The sequence below is a fragment of the Canis lupus genome, chromosome 19, assembly GCF_003254725.2.
Source record: "Canis lupus dingo isolate Sandy chromosome 19, ASM325472v2, whole genome shotgun sequence".
NCBI classification, from domain to species: domain Eukaryota; kingdom Metazoa; phylum Chordata; class Mammalia; order Carnivora; family Canidae; genus Canis; species Canis lupus.
In genome coordinates this window covers 38,987,883-39,008,029 of record NC_064261.1, presented here as the reverse complement: position 1 = coordinate 39,008,029, position 20,147 = coordinate 38,987,883, and the positions used below count along the sequence as shown (strand labels likewise).

The following is a 20,147-nucleotide window of genomic DNA, read 5'->3' as shown; positions in this document are numbered from 1 at the left end:
GATTAAGTGGATTAAGTACCTAAACATGAGTCCTGAAGCCATAAAAATGCTACAAGAGAGCACAGGCAGTAATTTCTCTGAATCAGTTGTAGCAACGTTTTTCCTAGATATGTCTCCTGAGGCAAGGAAAACAAAAGCACAAATAAACTATTGGGACTACATCAAAATAAGAAGCTTTTGCACAGTTATGGAAACCGTTAGTAAGTCTAAAGGGAACCTGCAAATTGGAAGACATTTGCAAATGACATGTGTGTTCAAGGGATAGAATCCAAAATATTTAAAGAACTGATAAAACTCAACATCCAAAAACCAAACTACCCAATTAAAAAATGGTTAGAAGATATGAACAGCTATTTCTCCAAATAAGATATCCAGATGGCCAGCAGACACATGAAAAGATTCCTAACATGACCCATCATCAGGGAAATGCAAATCAAAACCACAATGAGATATCAGCTCACACCTGTCAGAATGACTTAATTCAGAAACTCAAGAAACAACAAACAGTGGCAAAGAAGTGGGTAAAAAGGAATACTTGTGCACTTTTGCTGGGAGTAGAAACCAGTGAAGCCACTGTAAAAAACAGTATGGATGTTCCTCAAAAATTAAAAATAGAACTACCATTTGATGGGGGGATAAGTTTAGATGGCAGAATAGAAGAGGCAGCCTGAGCTTGCCTTGTCCCTCGAACACAGTTAGATGAACATCAAATCATTTTGAACAATTAGGAAATCAGTCTGAGAATTAAGAAAACAATCTGCACAATTAGAGGGAAAGAATGTGGCAGATGCAAGGTTCAAAGCCATGAATTGGGGGAGACAAAACTGAAGGTACCACAAAGGGGAGGAAGCCCATTTCATGGAGCGAAGTTAGAGAAGGAAAGAGAGAGTAGTGCTTAGGGCTCACACAAGGCACCACATCAATGGATGCCCTGGGTCTCACTGGGAGGGATCACTCCCCTTTCTAGAGTACATCTTGAAGAGGTTATTTTGCCTCTTCAAAGACAAAAGGCCTGCTGGGAGCCATTGAGCAGCCATTAAACAGCAAGGGACAAAGGAGCTTGCAGAGGGCAGATAACCTGGTTGCAGCTTTTCACTATGCTTCACAATAGATTTTAGCCACAGTTCATGAACCATGCAACTGCTTTTGTGGGACAGAGCAGTGCTGGGCAAGCCCAGAGGCTGTCCTCTGGTGGAGGGGGAATTGGTCCATGCTTTGCTAGGTCCTTTAAGATTTAGAGTTTGAATCCCAGCCCCCAGCTAGAGATAAAACACAGGAAAACTGTGGCACCAGTCATACCAAGGGTGGGGCACAGATGGGTTAAGGGCAGGGACCTGATGAAAGCTGGGGACACAGAAGAGAAGATTGTTGCTTTTTTTGTGACTGCCTCCTGAACAGTGGTGGCTGCAAGTTTCCCTCCCTGGGGTTCAGAGGGCATGGTGACACTGTCTTCCACCCCCAACCCCACTCTGTGCCCATCAGCACAGTCCAACTTCAGAGAGAAACAGCACCTCCAGTGAAGGCTGGAGTCACTGACAGCAAACCCAGCCTTGCACCCATCAGGGGCATCTTTCCAAGGGCAAGTCTGACTGTAAGTCAGCGTCGCGGGCCTCTACCTCAGAAGACCAACACAGCACCCCTGCCCACTTACCTCACTCCCCTCCATGTACCAGGTCTGCTGATCATAGTGTGCTCCAAAATGTCAGCTTCAGTTCTGGTGGAAATAAGCTTAACAAACTAACCAAAGCACCACCTGGTTATAGGTCTAAATACTCCCCCACTGCAAGCAAGAAGGAACTCTGTAGAGTACTCACCTATGGGAAAGAGCAGCCAAAACACAAAAACAGTGCACATAGCATACACCAGAAACACTTCCTGATGCTCCAGACTCTGGACAGTATATGGCCCCTTCTAAATACAGCATTACTTTCAGAAGCAGGAAACATAACAAATTTTCATAGTATGCAAAGGACAGAAACTTAGATGACAAGATGGAGGAATACTCCCCAGAAGATCAAGAAGAAATCACAAGCAAAGATTTGATCAAAACAGATACAAGCAATATATCTAAACAAGAATTTAAGACAGTCATAAGAATACTAGCTGGGCTTGAAAGAGGTGTAAAAGACACCAGAGAACTCTGAATGCAGAAATAAAACACCTAAAAACTAGTCAAGCTGAAATTAAAAATGTTATAACTGTGATTCAGAACTGAGTGGATGTAATCACAACGAGGATGGAAGAAGCAGAAGATTGAGTAGGTGATATAGAAGATAAAATTACGGAAAATAGTTGAAATGAAGAGGGAAAGAAATCTATTAGATTGTGAATTCAGACTTAGGGAACTCAGCGATTCCACAAAGCACAATAATGTCTGTGTCATAGGAGTCCCAGAAGAAGAGCAGGAAAAACTGGGCAGAAGGTTAATTTGAACAAATTATAGCTGAGAACTTCCCTAATCTGGGGAAGGAAACAGGCATTCACGTCTAAGAGACACAGAGAACTCCTCTCAAAATCAATAAAAACAAGTCAACATCAAGATATATCATAGTCCAACTTGCAAAATACAAAAGTAAAGAGAGAATTCTGAAAGCAGCTAGAGACAAAATGTCCTTAACCTACAAGGGTTGTAACAGCAGACCTATCCACAGAAATTTGGTAGTCCAGAAAGGAGTGTCATAATATATTCAACATGCTAAATGGGAAAAATATGCAGCAAAATTGTCATTCAGAATAGAAGGAGAAATAAAGAGTTTCCAAGACATGCAAAAACTAAAGGAGTTCATGAACACTAAACCAACTTTGCAAGAAATACTAAAGTAGATGCTTTAAGCAGGAAGAAGAGACCAAAAGAAACAAAGAACAGAGACAACCCACAAGAACAGCAACTTTACCGATAATACGATGGCTCTAAATTCATATTTATCAGTAATTACTCTGAGTATAAATGGACTTAATGCTCTAATCAAAAGATATAGGGCATCAGAATGGTTAAAAAAAATCCCATCAATATGTTGCTTACAAGTAGAGATTCATTTTAGACCCAAAGACACTTCCAGATGGAAAGTGAGTTGATGGAGAACATCTATCATGTTATTGGATATCAAAAGCAAGCTGAGGTAGCCATATTAATCTAGATTTTAAACTAAAGACTTTAAGAACACATGAAGAAGGACACTACATCATAATAAAGGGGTCTATGGAACAGGAAGAATTAACAATTTTAAATATTTTTGCCCCCAATTTGGAAGCAGCCAAATATTTAAATCAATTAATAACAAAATTAAAGAAACTCATTGATAGTACAATAATAATAGGAGACTTTAACACCCCACTCACAGCAGTGGACAGATTATCTAAGCATAAGATCAACAAGGAAACAAGAACTTTGAATGACACACTGGACCAGATGGACTTAACATATATTCAAAGCATTCATCCTAATATAGCAAAATACACATTCTTTTTGAGTGCACATAGAACACTTTCCAGAATAGATCATGTACTAGGTCACATCTCAGGCCTCAACTGGTACAAAAAATTAAGATTGTACCATGCATACTTTCAGACTACAACATTATGAAACTTATCAACTACAAGAAAAAAATTGGAAAGACCACAAATACATGGAGGTTAAAAAAATCCTACTAAAGAATAAATGGGTTAACCAGGAAGTTAAAGAAGAAATTAAAAAATTCATGGAAGCAAATAAAAATGAAAACATGACAGTCCAAAATCTATGGGATGTAGCAAAGGCGGTCATAAGAAAGAAGTATATAGCAATACAAGCCTTCCTCCAGAAGCAAGAAAAGCCTCAAATACACAACCTAACTTTACACCTAAAGGAGATGGAAAAAGTGCCGCAAATAATGCCCAAAACTAGCAGAAAAAGGGAAATGGTTAAGATAGAGCAGAAATAAATGCTATGAAAATCTAAAAAGAACCAGTAGAACAAATGAATAAAACTAGAAGCCACCTCTTTGAAAGAATTAACAAAATTGAGAAACTCCTAGTCAGACTTACCAGAAAGAAAAGAGAAAAGACCCAAATAAGTAAAATATGAATGAAAGAGAAGAGATCATGGGAAGCCCGAGTGGCTTAGCGGTTTAGCGCCTCCTTCAGTTCAGGGCGTGATCCCAGAGATGCAGGATTGAGTCCCACATCAGGCTCCCTGCATGGAGCCTGCTTCTCCCTCTGCCTGTGTCTCTGCTTCGCTCTCTCTCTCTCTCTCTCTCACTCTCTCTTGCTCTCTCTCTGTGTCTCTATGAATAAATAAATAAAATCTTAAAAAAAATAAAAAAACAAAACAGATCACAACCAAACCACAGAAATACAAACAATTATAAGAGAATATTATGAGCAATTATGTGCCAACAAATTTTGCAATCTGGAAGAAATGGATAAATTCCTAGAAACATCTAAACTACGAAAACTGAAACAGGAAGAAATAGAAAATTTGAACAGACCGATAACCAAGAAAGAAATTAAATCAGTAATAAAAAATCTCCCAACAAACAAGAATCCAGGGCTGGATGGCTTCCTTGGGAAATTCTACCAAACATTTAAGAATTAATTCCTATTCTTCTAAATCTGTTCCAAAAAATAGAAGTGGAAGGAAAACTTCCAAACTCATTAAATGAGGCCAGCATTACCTTGATCCCAAACAAGACAAAAAAACCCCACTAAAAAGGAGAATTACAAACATGTATCCCTAATGAACATGGATGCAAAAATTCTCAACAAGATACTAGTTAATTGAATCCATCAGTACATTAAAAGGATTATTTACCACAATCAAGTATGATTTATTCCTGGGCTGCAAGGATGGTTCAGTATTCACAAATCAATCAACATGATTATATTAATAAAGAGTAAGAACCGTATGTCCTCCTAGATGCAGAAAAAGTGTTCCACAAAATGCAGCACTCTTTTCTTGATACAAAAAACCCTCAAGAAAGTAGGGATAGAAGGAAAGTACCTCAGGATCCTAAGGGCCATATACGTAAGAACCACAAGTAATATCATCCTCAATGGTGAAAAACTGAGAGCTAAGGTTAGGAACATGACAAGGATGTCCACTCTCACTGTTCAACATAGTACTGGAAGTCCTAGCTTCAGCTGTCAGAACAACAAAAAGAAGTAGAAGGCATTTATATCAGCAAGGAAGATGTCATCCTTTCACTATTTACAGATGACATGATACTCTGTATAGAAAACCCAAAAGACTTCACCAAAAAATTGCTAGAAATGATACATTAATTCAGCAAAATCACAGGTTATAAAATCAACATACAGAAATCTGTTGCGTTTCCATACTAATATGAAGCAGCAGAAAAAGAAATCAGGGAATCGATCCCATTTGCAATTATACCAACAACCATAAGATACCTAGGAATAAACCTAACCAAAGAGGTTAAAGGTATGTACCCTAAAAACTATAGAATATATATGAAAGAAAATGAGGACAACACAAATGGAAAAACATTCATGCTCATGGTATAGAAGAACAAATATTGTTAAAATGTCTATACTACCCAAAGCAATCTACACATTCAATGCAATTCGTATCAAAATAACAGCGTTTCTCACAGAGATAGAACAAACAATTCTGAAATTTGTATAGAAGTAGAAAAGACCCCAAAATAGTGAAAGCTATCCTGAAAAAGCAAAGCACAGTGGGAGGCATCACAATTCTGAACTTTAAGCTGTATTACAAAGCTGTAGTCATCAAGGCAGCATGGTACTGGCACAAAAACAGACACATAGGTCAAGGGAACAGAAAAAAAGAACCCAGAAATGGACCCACAACTGTATGGTCAGCTAATCTTTGATGAAGGAGGAAAGAATATGCAATGGGGAAAAGTCAGTTTCTTTAACAATTGGTATTGGAAAAACTGAATAGCTTCATGCAGAAGAATGAAACTGGGCCATTTTCTTACACCATATACAAAAATAAATTTAAAATAGATGAAAGACCTAAATGTAAGACAGGAAACCATTAAAACCTTAGAGGAAAAAACAGGATCACCTCTTTGATCTCAGCTGCAGCAACTTCTTACTGCACACATCTCCAGAGTCAAGGTAAACAAAGAAAAATGAACTCTTGGGACCTCATTGAGATAAAAATATATATTTTTTTAGATTTTAGTTACTTATTATTTTAGAGAGAGAAAGGAAGTCAGAGTGTGGGGTGTGTGGTAGTGGTGAGGAGTAAAGAAAGGGAAGGAGAAAAATCTTAAGAAGATTTCCTGCTGAGTGCAAAGCTCAGCATGGCATTCCGTCTCATGACCCTGAAATCGTGACCTGAGGCAAAATCAAGAGTGTACCACCACCAACTGAACTACCAAGGTGCCCCAAAATAAAAAGCTTCTGCACAGCAAAGGAAACAATCGACAAAACTAAAAGGCAACCAATGTGATGGAAGAAGATATTTGTAAGTGACATATCAGATAAAAGGCTAGTATACAAAATCTATAAAGAACTTACCAAACTCAAAACCCAAAAAGCAAATAATGGGCAGTTAAGAAATACACAGAAGACATGAATAGACATTTTACCAAAGAAGACATCCAGATGACTAATAGACACATTGAAAAAAAATCCTCAACATTACTCAGCATCAGGGAAATATAAATCAAAACCACAATGAGATACCACCTCACACCTCTCAGAATGGCTAAAATTAATAACACAGGAAACAACAGATGTTGGTGAGGATGTAGAGAAAAGGGAACGCTCGCTCTTACACTCTTAGAATGAAACTGGTGCAGCCACTCTGGAAAACAGTATGGAAGTTCCTCAAAAAGTTAAAAATAGAACTACCCTGTGACCTGGCAATTGCACTACTAGGTATTTATCCAAAGGATACAAAAATGCTGATTCAAAGGGGCACATGCACCCCAACTTTATAGTAGCACTATCAAGAATAACCAAATTATGGAAAGAGCCCAAATGTCCATTGACTGATGAATAGATGAAGCAGTAGTGTATATGTGTATATATATACATTTATATACATTTATATACATAAAGGCATATACATATATATATACAATGAAATATTACTCTGCTATAAAAATAAAATAAAATCTTGCCATTTGCAGCAACATGAATGGAACTAGAGTGTGTCATGCTAAGCGAAATATGTAGCCAGAGAAAGAAAAATACCATATGATTTCCCTCATATGTGGAATATAAGAAACAAAATATGAACATTGGGGGAAGGAAGGAAAAAAAGATAACAAAGAAAGAGCAAACTATAACAGACTCTTAAATATTAGAGAAGAAACAAGGTTGAGAGAGGGGAGGTGCCTGGAAGGATGTGCTAAATGGGTGATGGGCATTAAGGAGGGAACTTGTTGGATGAGCTCTGGATGTTACATGTAAGTGATGAATCAATAAATTGTTCCTGGATATAGTTCCCAATGCTATACTGTATGTTAACTAAGTTGAATTTAAATTAAAAAAAAAAAGAACTACCATATGATCTCATGACTGGTTATTTCCTCCTAAGAATATTTAAAAACACTAATTCCAAAGGATATATGCACCCCTATGTTACTGCATTTTTATTTACAATAGCCAAATTATGCAGTCAGACCAAGTGTCCTTCAATGGATGAATAGATGAAGAAGTGGTATAAATATACATATGTATATATACAGGGAGATACTATTCAGCCATAAAAAAGAATGCAGTCTTGCCGTTAACACCAACCTGCAGTGAGTTACTGAGTATAATACTGAGCGAAATAAGCCAACCTGAGAAAGACAAATACCATATGATCTTACTGAAATTTAGTATTTAAGAAACAAAACAAAAAAGGAGAAAGAGACAAACCAAGAAACAGATTCAACTGTAGGAACAAACAGATGCTTATCAGAGAGGAAGTAGGTGAGGTAGACTAATGAAATAGGTGAAGGGAATTCATAGTATACTTATATGGAATTGTTGAATCAGTGCATTGCATACCTGAAACTAATATAACACTATATTTTAACTATACTGGAATTAAAATTTTAAAAATAAATAAATTTTTAAAAATTTAAAATGTAGTTGTTGTATTGTTGTGCTTTTTTTAGGACCTCTTCGTTTTCTCTTAGAGGGTAGAGAACTGCAGAAGATGGACTCTGTCCTGTATATTTTCACCAGTGATACAGAAAATGCAAACATAATGTGTTTTATTGTTAATATATTTACTTGTCTAGTTATTTCATTCTACAAACTCATAAGGAGCCTAGCACTGCATATATACCGATAAACAAGACACATTCTTTGTCCTCATCAATTTTATGAGGTAGCAAGGGAGATAAATATGTGCATGAATAATTTTATTACAGTATGGTAAAGAATACTATAGTTGTATGAATAATTAGGTAGTTGAAAATATGAGAGATCTCTTTAGGCCAGTGTTTGCATAAAGTGATGCCTTCCTCTCCTCTTTTCCATGTTTCAGATCACCCCTCAGCCAGTGAGTTTTTGTCGTCACAGTTTCAGGCACTCTGCTGGGCTTTAATGTGACAGTCCAGGAATACGAAATGCCTTGCAGTGCATTGGGCAGCCCTGCAATACTAAGCATTGTCTCAAAATTTTCTGTGTTGAAAAATACTGCTATCCTCTTTGTGGGAAGGCTTCAATGAATACTCAACTAATATTTGAGTATCCACTTTATTTATGACTCTAGATGCCTGGACATAAATATTCTCAGAAAGTAATGTCCCTATGCTAGTAATACATGGCTTGGTGGATGTCAAAATCTTCCAAACACCATTTAACCAAATATTTTTGGTTAACCAGTACATTAAATTTTGGACTCTGATTTATCATATCTAAAAAGTATAAACATCTTAAGAGAAACTGAGTTCTGGCAGTGTAATACTGCTATGTTAATAAATCCCTTTATTTCTCCCCTTTATTTTCTTTATTTTCCTTCTCCCAAAGAGTTGTGGTGTTTATGATAAGTTGGTTACTGAAATATTTTGAAATTACATGACCTTTTTTTTTTTCCTAGGAGAATATCGACCAGCAAAGTGACAATTCTGGGCTATGGTCTTTTAACTACAGATGCAGAGACTTTGATAGATGTATTGAATAATCAGAACTTCAAAGTAGTTATAGTAGATGAATCACACTACATGAAGTCCAGGAATGCAACTCGCAGTAAGATTTTATTGCCAATAGTACAGAAAGCCAAACGAGCCATTCTTCTTACAGGAACTCCAGCTTTGGGAAGGCCTGAAGAGGTACTATAATCCTTAAATCTTGGCTTAAAAAATATCTTTCACAAAAAAAATAAATGGGAATTTCTAGATGGCTATTCTTGATTAAATGCATCCTTTAGTATGACTATTTTCTCTGTTTACATGTGAACTTTACCTGTGCTTGTACATGTATATAAAAACATAGTTTTTACTTTCAACTTAAGGTTTTCATATTAAGTATACATTTATAATATCCATCACATTTGTTTTCATATTATTCATATATACTTTTAGTCTTCATTTATCCATTTGGTTTGACATTATAAGCTCCTTAGGATTGCGGTTTAATCTATTTTTTATCTTCTAACTTCTTTCTGTTTCTCTTTTATTTTAAGATACATGTTTGAGGACTGCCTGGGTATCTCAGTCAGTTGAGCTTAAGACTCAGTTTTCGCTCAGGTCATGATTTTGGCATTGTGGGATGAACCCCACTTTTGTCTCCATGCTGTGCAGAGTCTGCTCAAGATTCTCCCTCTTTCCCTCTGGCCCTCACCCTGCTCATGCTCTCTCACTAAAATAAATAAATAAATCTTTTTTAAAAACCCCACATAGATCCATGTTTGGGAAGGTATAGGTATCTGAATTTATGTTCAAGTCAGATGGAGAAATAAGGCATTTGTATGATACTCCCATTTAGTTCTAAGAGCCATAGAGAGAATGGAGTAATTAAAGGGTTGGGAGAAGAAATGATGAATGAAATTCTTGAGTCTTGAAGGGTCACTGTACTCTAAAGAAGCCCTTTCTGTTCATGAACCCTGAGTCATAGAAAAAAAATGTACTTTTTGTCTTGTAGGATTGTAAGAATTTTTTTTTTTTTTTTTGGATTGTAAGAATTAAAGGAAATACTGGTTTAAAAGTATCTTGTATGTGCCCTGGCACATGGTATGCATTTAACATACAGTAGACATTTTTATTATTGATTAATAAGCCAAGCATGGGAGGCAACTATTGATAAAGTGTATTATGTAAATTGATTTTCAAATGTTAAACCAATCTTACATTCCATGATAAATCTCTCTTGACTATATATAACCCTTTTTATTTGTTACTGGATTCAGTTTGCTCTGTTTTGCTGATGATTTTTTTGTTTATATTCATTAGAAATAGTAACATATAGTTTTCTTATTATACCTTTGATTTTAGTATTAAGGCAATACTGGTCTCACAGAATGAGTTGGGAAGTATTCTCTCCTTTCCTGCTTTTTAGAAGAGTTTGTGAAACTTTGTTATTACTTCTTTTTTAAATGTTTGGTAGAATTTAGAGGTGAAACCATCTGAGCCTGAGTTTTTCTTTGTGAGTAGATTTTAAATTAATAATTAAGTCTCTTCACTGAATATATATCTATTCAGATTGTGTATTTCTTCTTGAGTTAGTATAATATTTTGTGTCTTTCTAGGAATTTTTCCATTTTATCTAAGGCATTTAAGTTATTAGCACACAGTTCATAGTATTCCTTTATAACCTTTGTGTTTCTATAAGGTTGATAGTATATGTCCCCTCTTTTATGTTTTTTTAATTTTTATTTATTTATGATAGTTACAGAGAGAGAGAGAGAGAGAGAGAGAGGCAGAGACATAAGCAGAGGGAAAAGCAGGCTCCATGCACCGGGAGCCCGACGTGGGATTCGATCCCGGGTCTCCAGGATCGCGCCCTGGGCCAAAGGCAGGCGCTAAACCGCTGCGCCACCCAGGGATCCCATGTCCCCTCTTTTATTTCTGATTTTAGTAACTTGAGTCTTTTCTCTCTCTTTCTCTCTCTCTTTTTTAATTTGGTTAGTCTAAGCTAAAATTTTGTGAATTTTCCCATTCTTTCCAAAACCAGTATTTGGTTTCATTGATTTTTTTTTTCTGTTTTTCTATTCTCTGTGTTGTTTATTTCCATTCTAATCTTTATTTTTTTTTATTTTTTTTTAATTTTTTTTATTTTTTTATTTATGATAGTTACAGAGAGAGAGAGAGAGAGGCAGAGACACAGGCAGAGGGAGAAGCAGGCTCCATGCACTGGGAGCCCGATGTGGGATTCGATCCCAGGTCTCCAGGATCGCGCCCTGGGCCAAAGGCAGGCGCCAAACCGCTGCGCCACCCAGGGATCCCCATTCTAATCTTTATTATTCTTTCTGTCTGTTTTGTGTTTTGTATACTCTTTGTCTCCTAGTGTCTTTAGGTGAAAAGATTATTGATTTGAGACCTTTCTTCTTTTTTTTAATAGAGATATATACAAAAAAAAATAGAGATATATACAGCTATAAAGTTCACTCCTTGGAAGATACATTGGCAAATACTTAAAAAGATAACAATAGAGTTACCATGAGTCCTAGCAATTCCATTTTTTTTTGCAATTCCATTTTTTAATTTTATACACAAGAAACTGAAAATATATGTGTGTTCACAAAAAAAACTATCCATAGTAGCATTATTTATAATATCCACAAAGTAGTAAGAAGCCAGTGTCCATAACTGATGAATGGGTAATGAAAATGTATCCATAAAAAGGAATGAAATACTGATACATTCTACAACATGGGTGAACCTTGAAAGTAGTATGCTAAGTCCATGAAGTCAGACAGACTTACATAATTCTATTTATGTGAAATATCCAGAAAGGCTAAGTAATGGAAATAGGAATCAGATTAATGATTGCCAGGATTGGAGAGAATGGGAAATGACTAGTAATAGGTATGGAATTCCTGTCTATGGTGATACAAATATTTCAAAAGTAAATAATGGTGATCGGCATTTTGTAAATATACTAAGAGCCACTGAATTGTACACTTTAAAAGTATGAACAATGAGAGGCACCTGGGTGGCTCAGTGGTTGAGTGTCTGCCTTCAGCTCAGATCATGGTCCTGGTCCTGGGATTGAGTCCCACATCAGGCTACCCACAAGGAGCCTGCTTCTCCCTCTGCCTATGTCTCTGCCTCTCTCTCTGTGTCTCTCATGAATAAATAAAATCTTTTTAAAAAATTTAAAAAATGAATGTATGAACAATGAAAGTGATATATGAATTATTTCTCATTAAAGCAGCTCTCTTAAAAATGTATACTAAATAACAGTGAGACACTACTATGTACAGCCTATCAAAGTTATAAAAATGAGAAGATTTCATGATACTATTGATGGGAATACAAACTGGGACCTGCTTTTTGCACTGTAGCACAATAACAGCCATCAAACTTTAAAAAGCATATACCTTAAATCCACCTATTTCATTTCTGAACATATATCCTACAGACTTAACTAATGGAAATACAGATTGATGAGTGGTGAGTGGATGGATGGATGAATAGATAAATAGATAAATGGTAGATGAGATGTAGATACATATACCTATGCCTACATATATTTATATATGCACACATATACATAGAGAGACTAAATGAAGTTATTAACTTTTATAATTGTATAAAAGCCAGAAACAGCCTATGTGTCCAAGATCAGGAGACTGTTTTTTCTTTTTTTTTAAGATTTTATTTATTTATTCATGAGAGACACTAACAGAGAGAGAGGCAGAGACAAAGGCAGAGGGAGAAGCAGGCTCCCCTGCTTTTATATGTACTCTAATGTTGTCTAAGACATGTTTTAGGGGACAAAAATTCTAGTTTTATATATATAATATCTTCACATTAATAGAAGAGAAGATATATGTATCTCTGTGTAGGCATACAAAATATATAAATGTATATTAGAGAAAAAGATAACAGTTATCCCTGAAGAATAGGATGGCAGAGATGTGTGAATAGAGGAAAAGGAGGGGGCCTGAGAAAGAAGAGGTGGATTTTCTTTTTTACTCTTTGCTATTTTTTAAACTAGAGTTATCATAGTAATAATATTTACTTGAAAATACTACAACATATTGAGAACACTTGTATTGTTACAGCTTTTCATGCAGATTGAAGCTCTCTTTCCTCAAAAATTTGGAACATGGACTGAGTATGCCAAAAGATACTGTAATGCACATATCAGGTATGACAAAGTACTTTCTATAAATTTTAATTCTTGCATATATACCATGAACATTAAGGTTATTAGTCATTCTTTGTTCCAGTGCTTTTCACACTGGTAGTAGCTATGGAGTAATTTCTTCAAGTAAAATCTTATGTGAAGACCTATACATAAATAAAAGAAGTATATAATGGCATTTTTTTTTCTTTAATTTTTTACCTTCCATTTTATTTTTGGAATTATTTAATTGTACTGACTGGGTAAATGTGCACAATGTACAAAAGTGAAGAGTAAGTTCATTCTTCTTTGGCTGTCTCCCAGCCAGCCATTTCCCTTCCCAGGTAACCTGGGTTGGGTTATTTATTTTGTATCCTTCTGGAAACACAGTGTTGGCAATTTATTGTGTATCCTTCTGGAGATACTCAATGTACGAAGAAGCATATGGATACACAGTGTTGGCAATTTATTGTGTATCCTTCTGGAGGCACTCCATGCATGAAGAAGCATATATGATTGTATGTGTATAATATTGTTTCATTTTATTTCTACATATATAGTAATATAAGGTACGTATTGTTCTGCTGTATGTTGTCTTCATCTAATATGTGTGGAGATCCTTCCATATCAGTTCCTAAAAGAGCTTTAACATTTTTATTTTTAGCTGCTCCCAGTATTCCACTGTTTGCATGCACTATAATTTATTTAGTATACTATTAATAGACCTTTATCTGTGGTACATAGCTGTTGCATACAGTACAGCATTGAATATCCTTGCACATTTTGAGAGGCAGTACATTATATTGGCAAAAAGCATGCAAAATTAGAGCTAGACCACCTGTCTTATATATTTATATCCAGTACTTACAATGTTTCATTTTATGAAAGTAACTTTACTTCTCCAGACCTTGGTGTCTTTAGCTCTAAAAGAGACAATAATTATCCCTATCTCAGAGAATTCTTAGGAGATTTACATTAGCTAATATTTATGAGGGACTTCAACAGTCAGTGGCACATAGTGACCACTCAATAATTATGAGCTATTTTAATATTTCATGTCACACATACAGGAATAAATCTTTAGGATAAATTTATAGAATTGGAATTGCTGGTACAAAGGGCATGTGTATTTTTATATTTTTTAGACTTTTGCAAACTGCTCCACCAAAATTATACTAATTTATATTCCCACAAGCAATAAGTTTGTCTCTTTCTCCACACCTTTCCAACCTGTTCAAATATAAATTATTTTTCTCTTGCCAGTGTGTTCTGATGGTAGTTTTACTTCTTCTCCTGCTAGTTGTCTCTTTATGTTCTTTGCCCTTCATCTTCCTAAACTGACTAGCTATTTTTTTCTTATTGATATATTGGAAATCTTTATAATAGAAATCAGCTGTTTGTGATGAGTCCCTCACATTTTTTCCCAGTATGTTTTCTTTTATCCTTTCTACAGTTGTTTTTTTTTAAGATTTTATTTATTTATTCATGAGACACAGAGAGGCAGAGAGGCAGAGACACATGCAGAGGGAGAAGCAGGCTCCATGCAGGGAGCGGGATGTGGGACTCTATCCGGGGGTCCCCAGGATCACGCCCTGGACTGAAGGCGGCGCTAAACCACTGAGCCACCCGGGCTGCCTTCTACAAGTTTTTAAAATAACCTTATGGTGTTTTGATGCTTTTTCAAGGGCTATAGAGCACAGAGATAGAGTCTTTCTAAATTGTATGAAGGCATTTTAACAGTGATAGCAAAATCAGACAATATACAGAAAAAAAAAAACTAAGGACTTTTTAACTTAAATTTATAAATGTAGAAATCCTCAATATTAATATAAACCAAAACTCATGAAAAGTCCTCATGTGTTGACCTCATGTGTTGCAAATTGAATTTAGATCAGCAAGTATAGTTTAATATTAGAAAATGTGTTAATATAGTCGTTTTACTAGTGAAAAGGAAAAACTTCATTACATCATCTCCATATATGCTGAGATGTAATTTGATAAAATTCAGTATCTATCCTTTTATACGGTTTAATAATTTTTTAATTATTGAAGTATAGTTGACATACAGTGATAAATTAATTTCAGGTGTACAACATAGTTATTTGACGATTCTGTACATAACTCAGTGCTCACTATGATAAGTGTAGTACAGTGTTACTGATTTTATTCTGTATACTGTACTTTTCATCTCCACATCTTCTCTATTCTATACCTGGAAGATTGTACCTCTTAATCCCCTTCATCTACTTTACCCAGCTCCCCTCCTCACCTCCATTCTGGCAACTATCAGTTTGTTCCCTGTATGTTTTGTTTTGTTTGTTTGGTGATTTATTTTGTTTTTTAGATTCCACATGTAAGTTAAATTATATGGCATTTGTCTTTCTCTGACTTACTTCACTTAGCATAATACCCTCTAGGTCTGTCCATGTTGTCTTAAATGGCAGGATATCATTCCTTTTATGGCTGATGATTATTTTTTTTATATTTATATACCACAACTTTTTTATCCATTCATCAAGAGGACACTTGAGTTGCTTCCATAATTTGGCTATTTAAATAATGCTATTATAAACATAGGGGTGCATATGAATTTTGAATTAGTGTTTTTGTTTTCTTTGGGTAAATACCAACTAGTGGAATTTGGTATTTCTCTTATTAGTTTTATGAGGAACCTCTGTATTGTTTTCCATAGTGGTTTCACCAATTTACCTTCCCACTAACAGTGCACAAGGGATTCCTTTTCTCCACATCTTTGCCAACACTTGTTATTTCTTTTGATACTAGCCGTTCTGACTGGGTTATATTTAGAGGAAGTTGTAAATACAAATATGATTTGGAGAAGGCAGTACATTCAGATTTGCATTTCCTTGATGATTAGTGATGTTGATTGAGCATCTTTTCATGTGTCTATTGGCTATCTTTATGTCTTCTTTGGGAAAATGTCTGTTCATATCCTCTGCCTGTTTTTTAATCGAATTGTTTGCATTTTTGGTGTTGAGTTTTACAAGTCCCAATATATTTTGGATATTAACCCCTTATTGGATATATCACTGGCAAATATCTTTCCCTATTCACTAAGTTGCCTTTTTGTTTTGTTGATGGTTTACTTTCCTTTGCAAAAGCTTTTTAGTTTGGTATAGTTCCAATAGTTTATTTTCACTTTTGCTTCCCCTGGCTGAGGAGACAACCCATAAATATATTGCTAAGTGATGTCTAAGAGATCACTGCTGTTTTCTTCTAGGAGTTTTATGGTTTAAGGTCTAGCATTTAGATCTTTAATCTGTTTTGATTTTGTTTTTGTGTATGGTGTAAGAAAGTGGTTCGTTTTAATTTTTTTGCATGTAGCTGTCCAGTTTTTACAACATCATTTATTGAAGAAACTGTCTTTAGCCCCATCATATATCCTTAACCCCTTTGTTGTAAAGTAATTGACCATGTAAGTGTGGATTTATTTCTGGGATCTCTATCCCATTTCATTAATTTTTGTGTTTGTTTTTGTGCCAGTGCCATACTCTTTGAATACTGTGTCTTTACATTATACCTTGAAATGTGATATTGTGATACCTCTGGATTTGTTCTTTTTTTTTCAAGATTGCTTTCACTATTCAAGGTCTTTTGTGGTTCCATATGAATTTTAGGATTAGTCTAGTCCTGTGAAAAAATGTTATAAGTACTGTAGTAGGGATTGCATTAATTCTATAGATTGCTCTGGTTATAGATTAACTCTTCCAATCTATGAATATGAGGTTTTTAAAAATGTGTGTATATATACTCAAAGCCACTGTATTATATGAAACTTTAAATCTGGAGCAAGGATGTTCCCTGACATCATGGTTTGCTTTATGCAGGCAGCACTAAATCAGTTCAGATACATACACACACCCAAAAAAAGGTAAAAATTGTAATGAAAATGACAAAATTATCATTATTTGCAGCTCATATTATTTAATTGGAAGGCCTGAGGGGATCAGCTCAAAAATGCTCACAATAAAAGAATTTATTAAGGTATCCTAGCACAGAGTTACTAATAAAAAGTCAATTGTCTATCTATACATAAATAATAATAAATAGTTATAAGATATAATGCCAAATAGACATGATACTACATGTTGTTAGGAGACTGTATTTTTTTTTTTTTTTGCAGACTATAAATGCCAAAAGTTTATTTACATAGAAGAGACATATTAATTGGATTTATCTTTGGGGGACTAGGAAATCCTAAATGGTCAGAAGCATTTCATCTTTTCTGACTAGGACTTGTCATATGAGAAAAGAAGTGTGTAACTATTCCTTTCTTGATTATTAACACACATACGGTTTCAAAGAAAGGTTTATATTTTGGAAATGCTTTATGTTTGGGGAGATTGTGTTCTATTTTCTGTTTACTAGAGAAAGCCATTTCAAGATTATTATTATTATTATGCTTCTCAAAAGACATTTTCTTCCAGATTCCATTTCAAAAATTTTACGTTATTCCTTTTCTTTATTACCTTGAAACTAATATGGTATCATAGACTGATTCAGATCAAGGCTCTTCCTGGCATTTTAAGTTAGTTTGGAATGTTAAATTTTTTCCATAATGTTTTGATTTCATGAAGATGTCATTTTCACACTATAATTTTGCAGAAGGCAAATTATGGTTAGTTATTCAGTTCTAGACCCATATTTTATATTTGAAATATCATGACTGTATTCAAATTAAGTTAAATGAAGCTTAGCAAAATTATAACTTTATCTTTATAAAGTTTATTAGATACATATGTGGTCACAAACAGAAGTATAATAATGCAAATGTAGTTTGGAGATGAGAAGTCTAGGTATAGATGACTACTTGGTTTGATTTGAGAGACACAGAGGAAGTATTACTCCACCAGAACATCCCATATCCACAATCCTTTGCATCATTCATTGTGCTGCATTGTATTTAGAGGACACTATAAATGCAAATATGATTTGGATAAGGGAGCACATTCAGTTGTCCATCATTAGCACAGGAGACCTAGAAAAGACTTTACAGATTACTCAGTCTGCCTTTGTCACTTTATAGGCACCAGGCAATGTTAAATGGCTTGCCTAGTATCTGACTTCATCTTGCACCTTTTTTTCGCTTTCCCTGGAAGTAAGAAAGACCTCAGGAATGGCAACTTTAATAAATGTTCTTTTACACAGAAAAGAAGGACACATAGGTAATCCAGCGAAGCATTCTGTTATCAGTAGCCACCTTCAAAAGGTACACTGTGGGAAGACAAATTTGTCCTCCCTAATGTCATGCTTAAAGGTTAAGAATATTCTAGCATAGTTTTATGAAAATTTCTCCGATTTTCTGAACTTTCTTTACTGCTGATATGTTGTGCCATTTCTGCCACTTAGGAGAAATAGTTGTCTAAATTTTTATGAGAGGGAAAATGCTGAAAGATAATACATATTAAAGGTATTTACAGCCATTTTCCAAAAGTGTTAATTAATAGGTCATGTCAGCTTCAAGAAATGTCTCTTATGGAATTGTACTGTACTTTGTCCTCAGCACTGTCATATTTAATGTTCTTATCCATGGGCTAAATAGAGGTCAAGTCTATTTCATTTGCAAATGGCTCAAATCTGAGAGAAATAGTTAATATACTGGATGGCAGAGATAAGTTTGAAAAATAATTAGATAAAAATTAATAGGACAAATCCTGCACTTATGCTTAGAAAGTCTGCTTTGTGTGGAAGGATTTCAGAAATCCTCACCTATTGTCACTAGTTTAGTTCAAGAAGATTTCTGGTTTTGAATAACCTTATGCTAAATTGAAGTCAACTGTCATAACTGATAAAAATAAAGTAATATTGGGATGTATTGTTCATATTAACATTCAGAGTAAGGGATGGTTCTACTCCAATCATTGATTAGACCACATCTGGAGTGTAGTTTAATTTTGATTAATCCATTCATTCAAAAACATTTATAGGGTATCTATTATTTGTCATCCCATGTGTTAAGCATCAGATACATATTAGAGAACAAGACCTACGTGGTTCCAACCTTCACTGAGTTCTCAAACACTAACCAGATGATAACAGTTGTGATGAGTGTCATATAAAGGAAGTAAACGATGTAATGGCAGAGTTTAAGAGAGTGAACTATCAAGTCACAAAGAACAGAAGGGGCATCTTGTTAGTGAGTGATATTTATTTGCATTCCAGGAAGAGTAGTTTTATGTGCTAAGCCTAAGTAAGAGCCAGAGAGACTGCTAGGCCTTTGAGGAACTAAAGGTAAAAGTAGATCAGGTCATAGGAATATTCTTGAGCTAATAGAAGAGAGTCTCAAGACAAAAATGGAGTTTGGCATAGGTCATTTTATATGGGGTCCTTTTCTTTTCATCAGAATAGCAGTAAGAAGGCACTGGAAGGTGTTTTATGCTTTTTATTTATCAGTATTATAGGAGATTTTTTAAGTAAAATATACGTAAGAAAATTTACTATTTTAACTTTTTAAGTTTATAATTCAGTTATATTAAGTACATTCACACTGTTGTGCAAACATCATTACCATTTGTCTCCAGAACTTATTCATCATCCCAAACATTAAACAGTAACTCTATATTCCCCTTGCCCCCTCACCCCTGCATTCTGGGGTTTTAAAGCATAAAAGGAACAAACATGCCAAGATGTATAAGCTTGGTTTGTTATTTTTCAAGACAACATTTTCACATTGTTCAAACTTCTAAATCATCTATGTAAGAGTATACTTTGAAAAATCTCCCTTTCACTCACTTTTTTCTGAAAAATATAGTTTTTAATTTTTCCACAAAAAATTGTGTGCCTTTTCAAGGGAATTTCTATTTTTTACTCAGATACTGGATAGCATAAACATAGACGTTGTTTTGTACTTTACTTATTTGTCCGTTTTTTGTATATGTAAGTAATTTCATCCTTTGTTATGGCTACATTATATTATTGAGACATCC

At 34.9% G+C, this 20,147-nt stretch overlaps 1 protein-coding gene across 5 annotated transcripts in view; it reads left to right on the top strand.

Moving 5' to 3' along the window:
• ZRANB3 (zinc finger RANBP2-type containing 3) overlaps positions 1 to 20,147 on the top strand; it is a 297,959-nt gene that overhangs the window by 169,966 nt on the left and 107,846 nt on the right. For all 5 annotated transcript variants that reach the window (XM_025430464.3, XM_025430474.3, XM_025430454.3 and 2 more), the window contains exons 5-6: positions 9,011 to 9,242; positions 13,139 to 13,224. In XM_025430464.3, the coding sequence (XP_025286249.1) occupies positions 9,011 to 9,242; positions 13,139 to 13,224 (318 nt within the window). The remainder of the gene's footprint in view (positions 1 to 9,010; positions 9,243 to 13,138; positions 13,225 to 20,147) is intronic.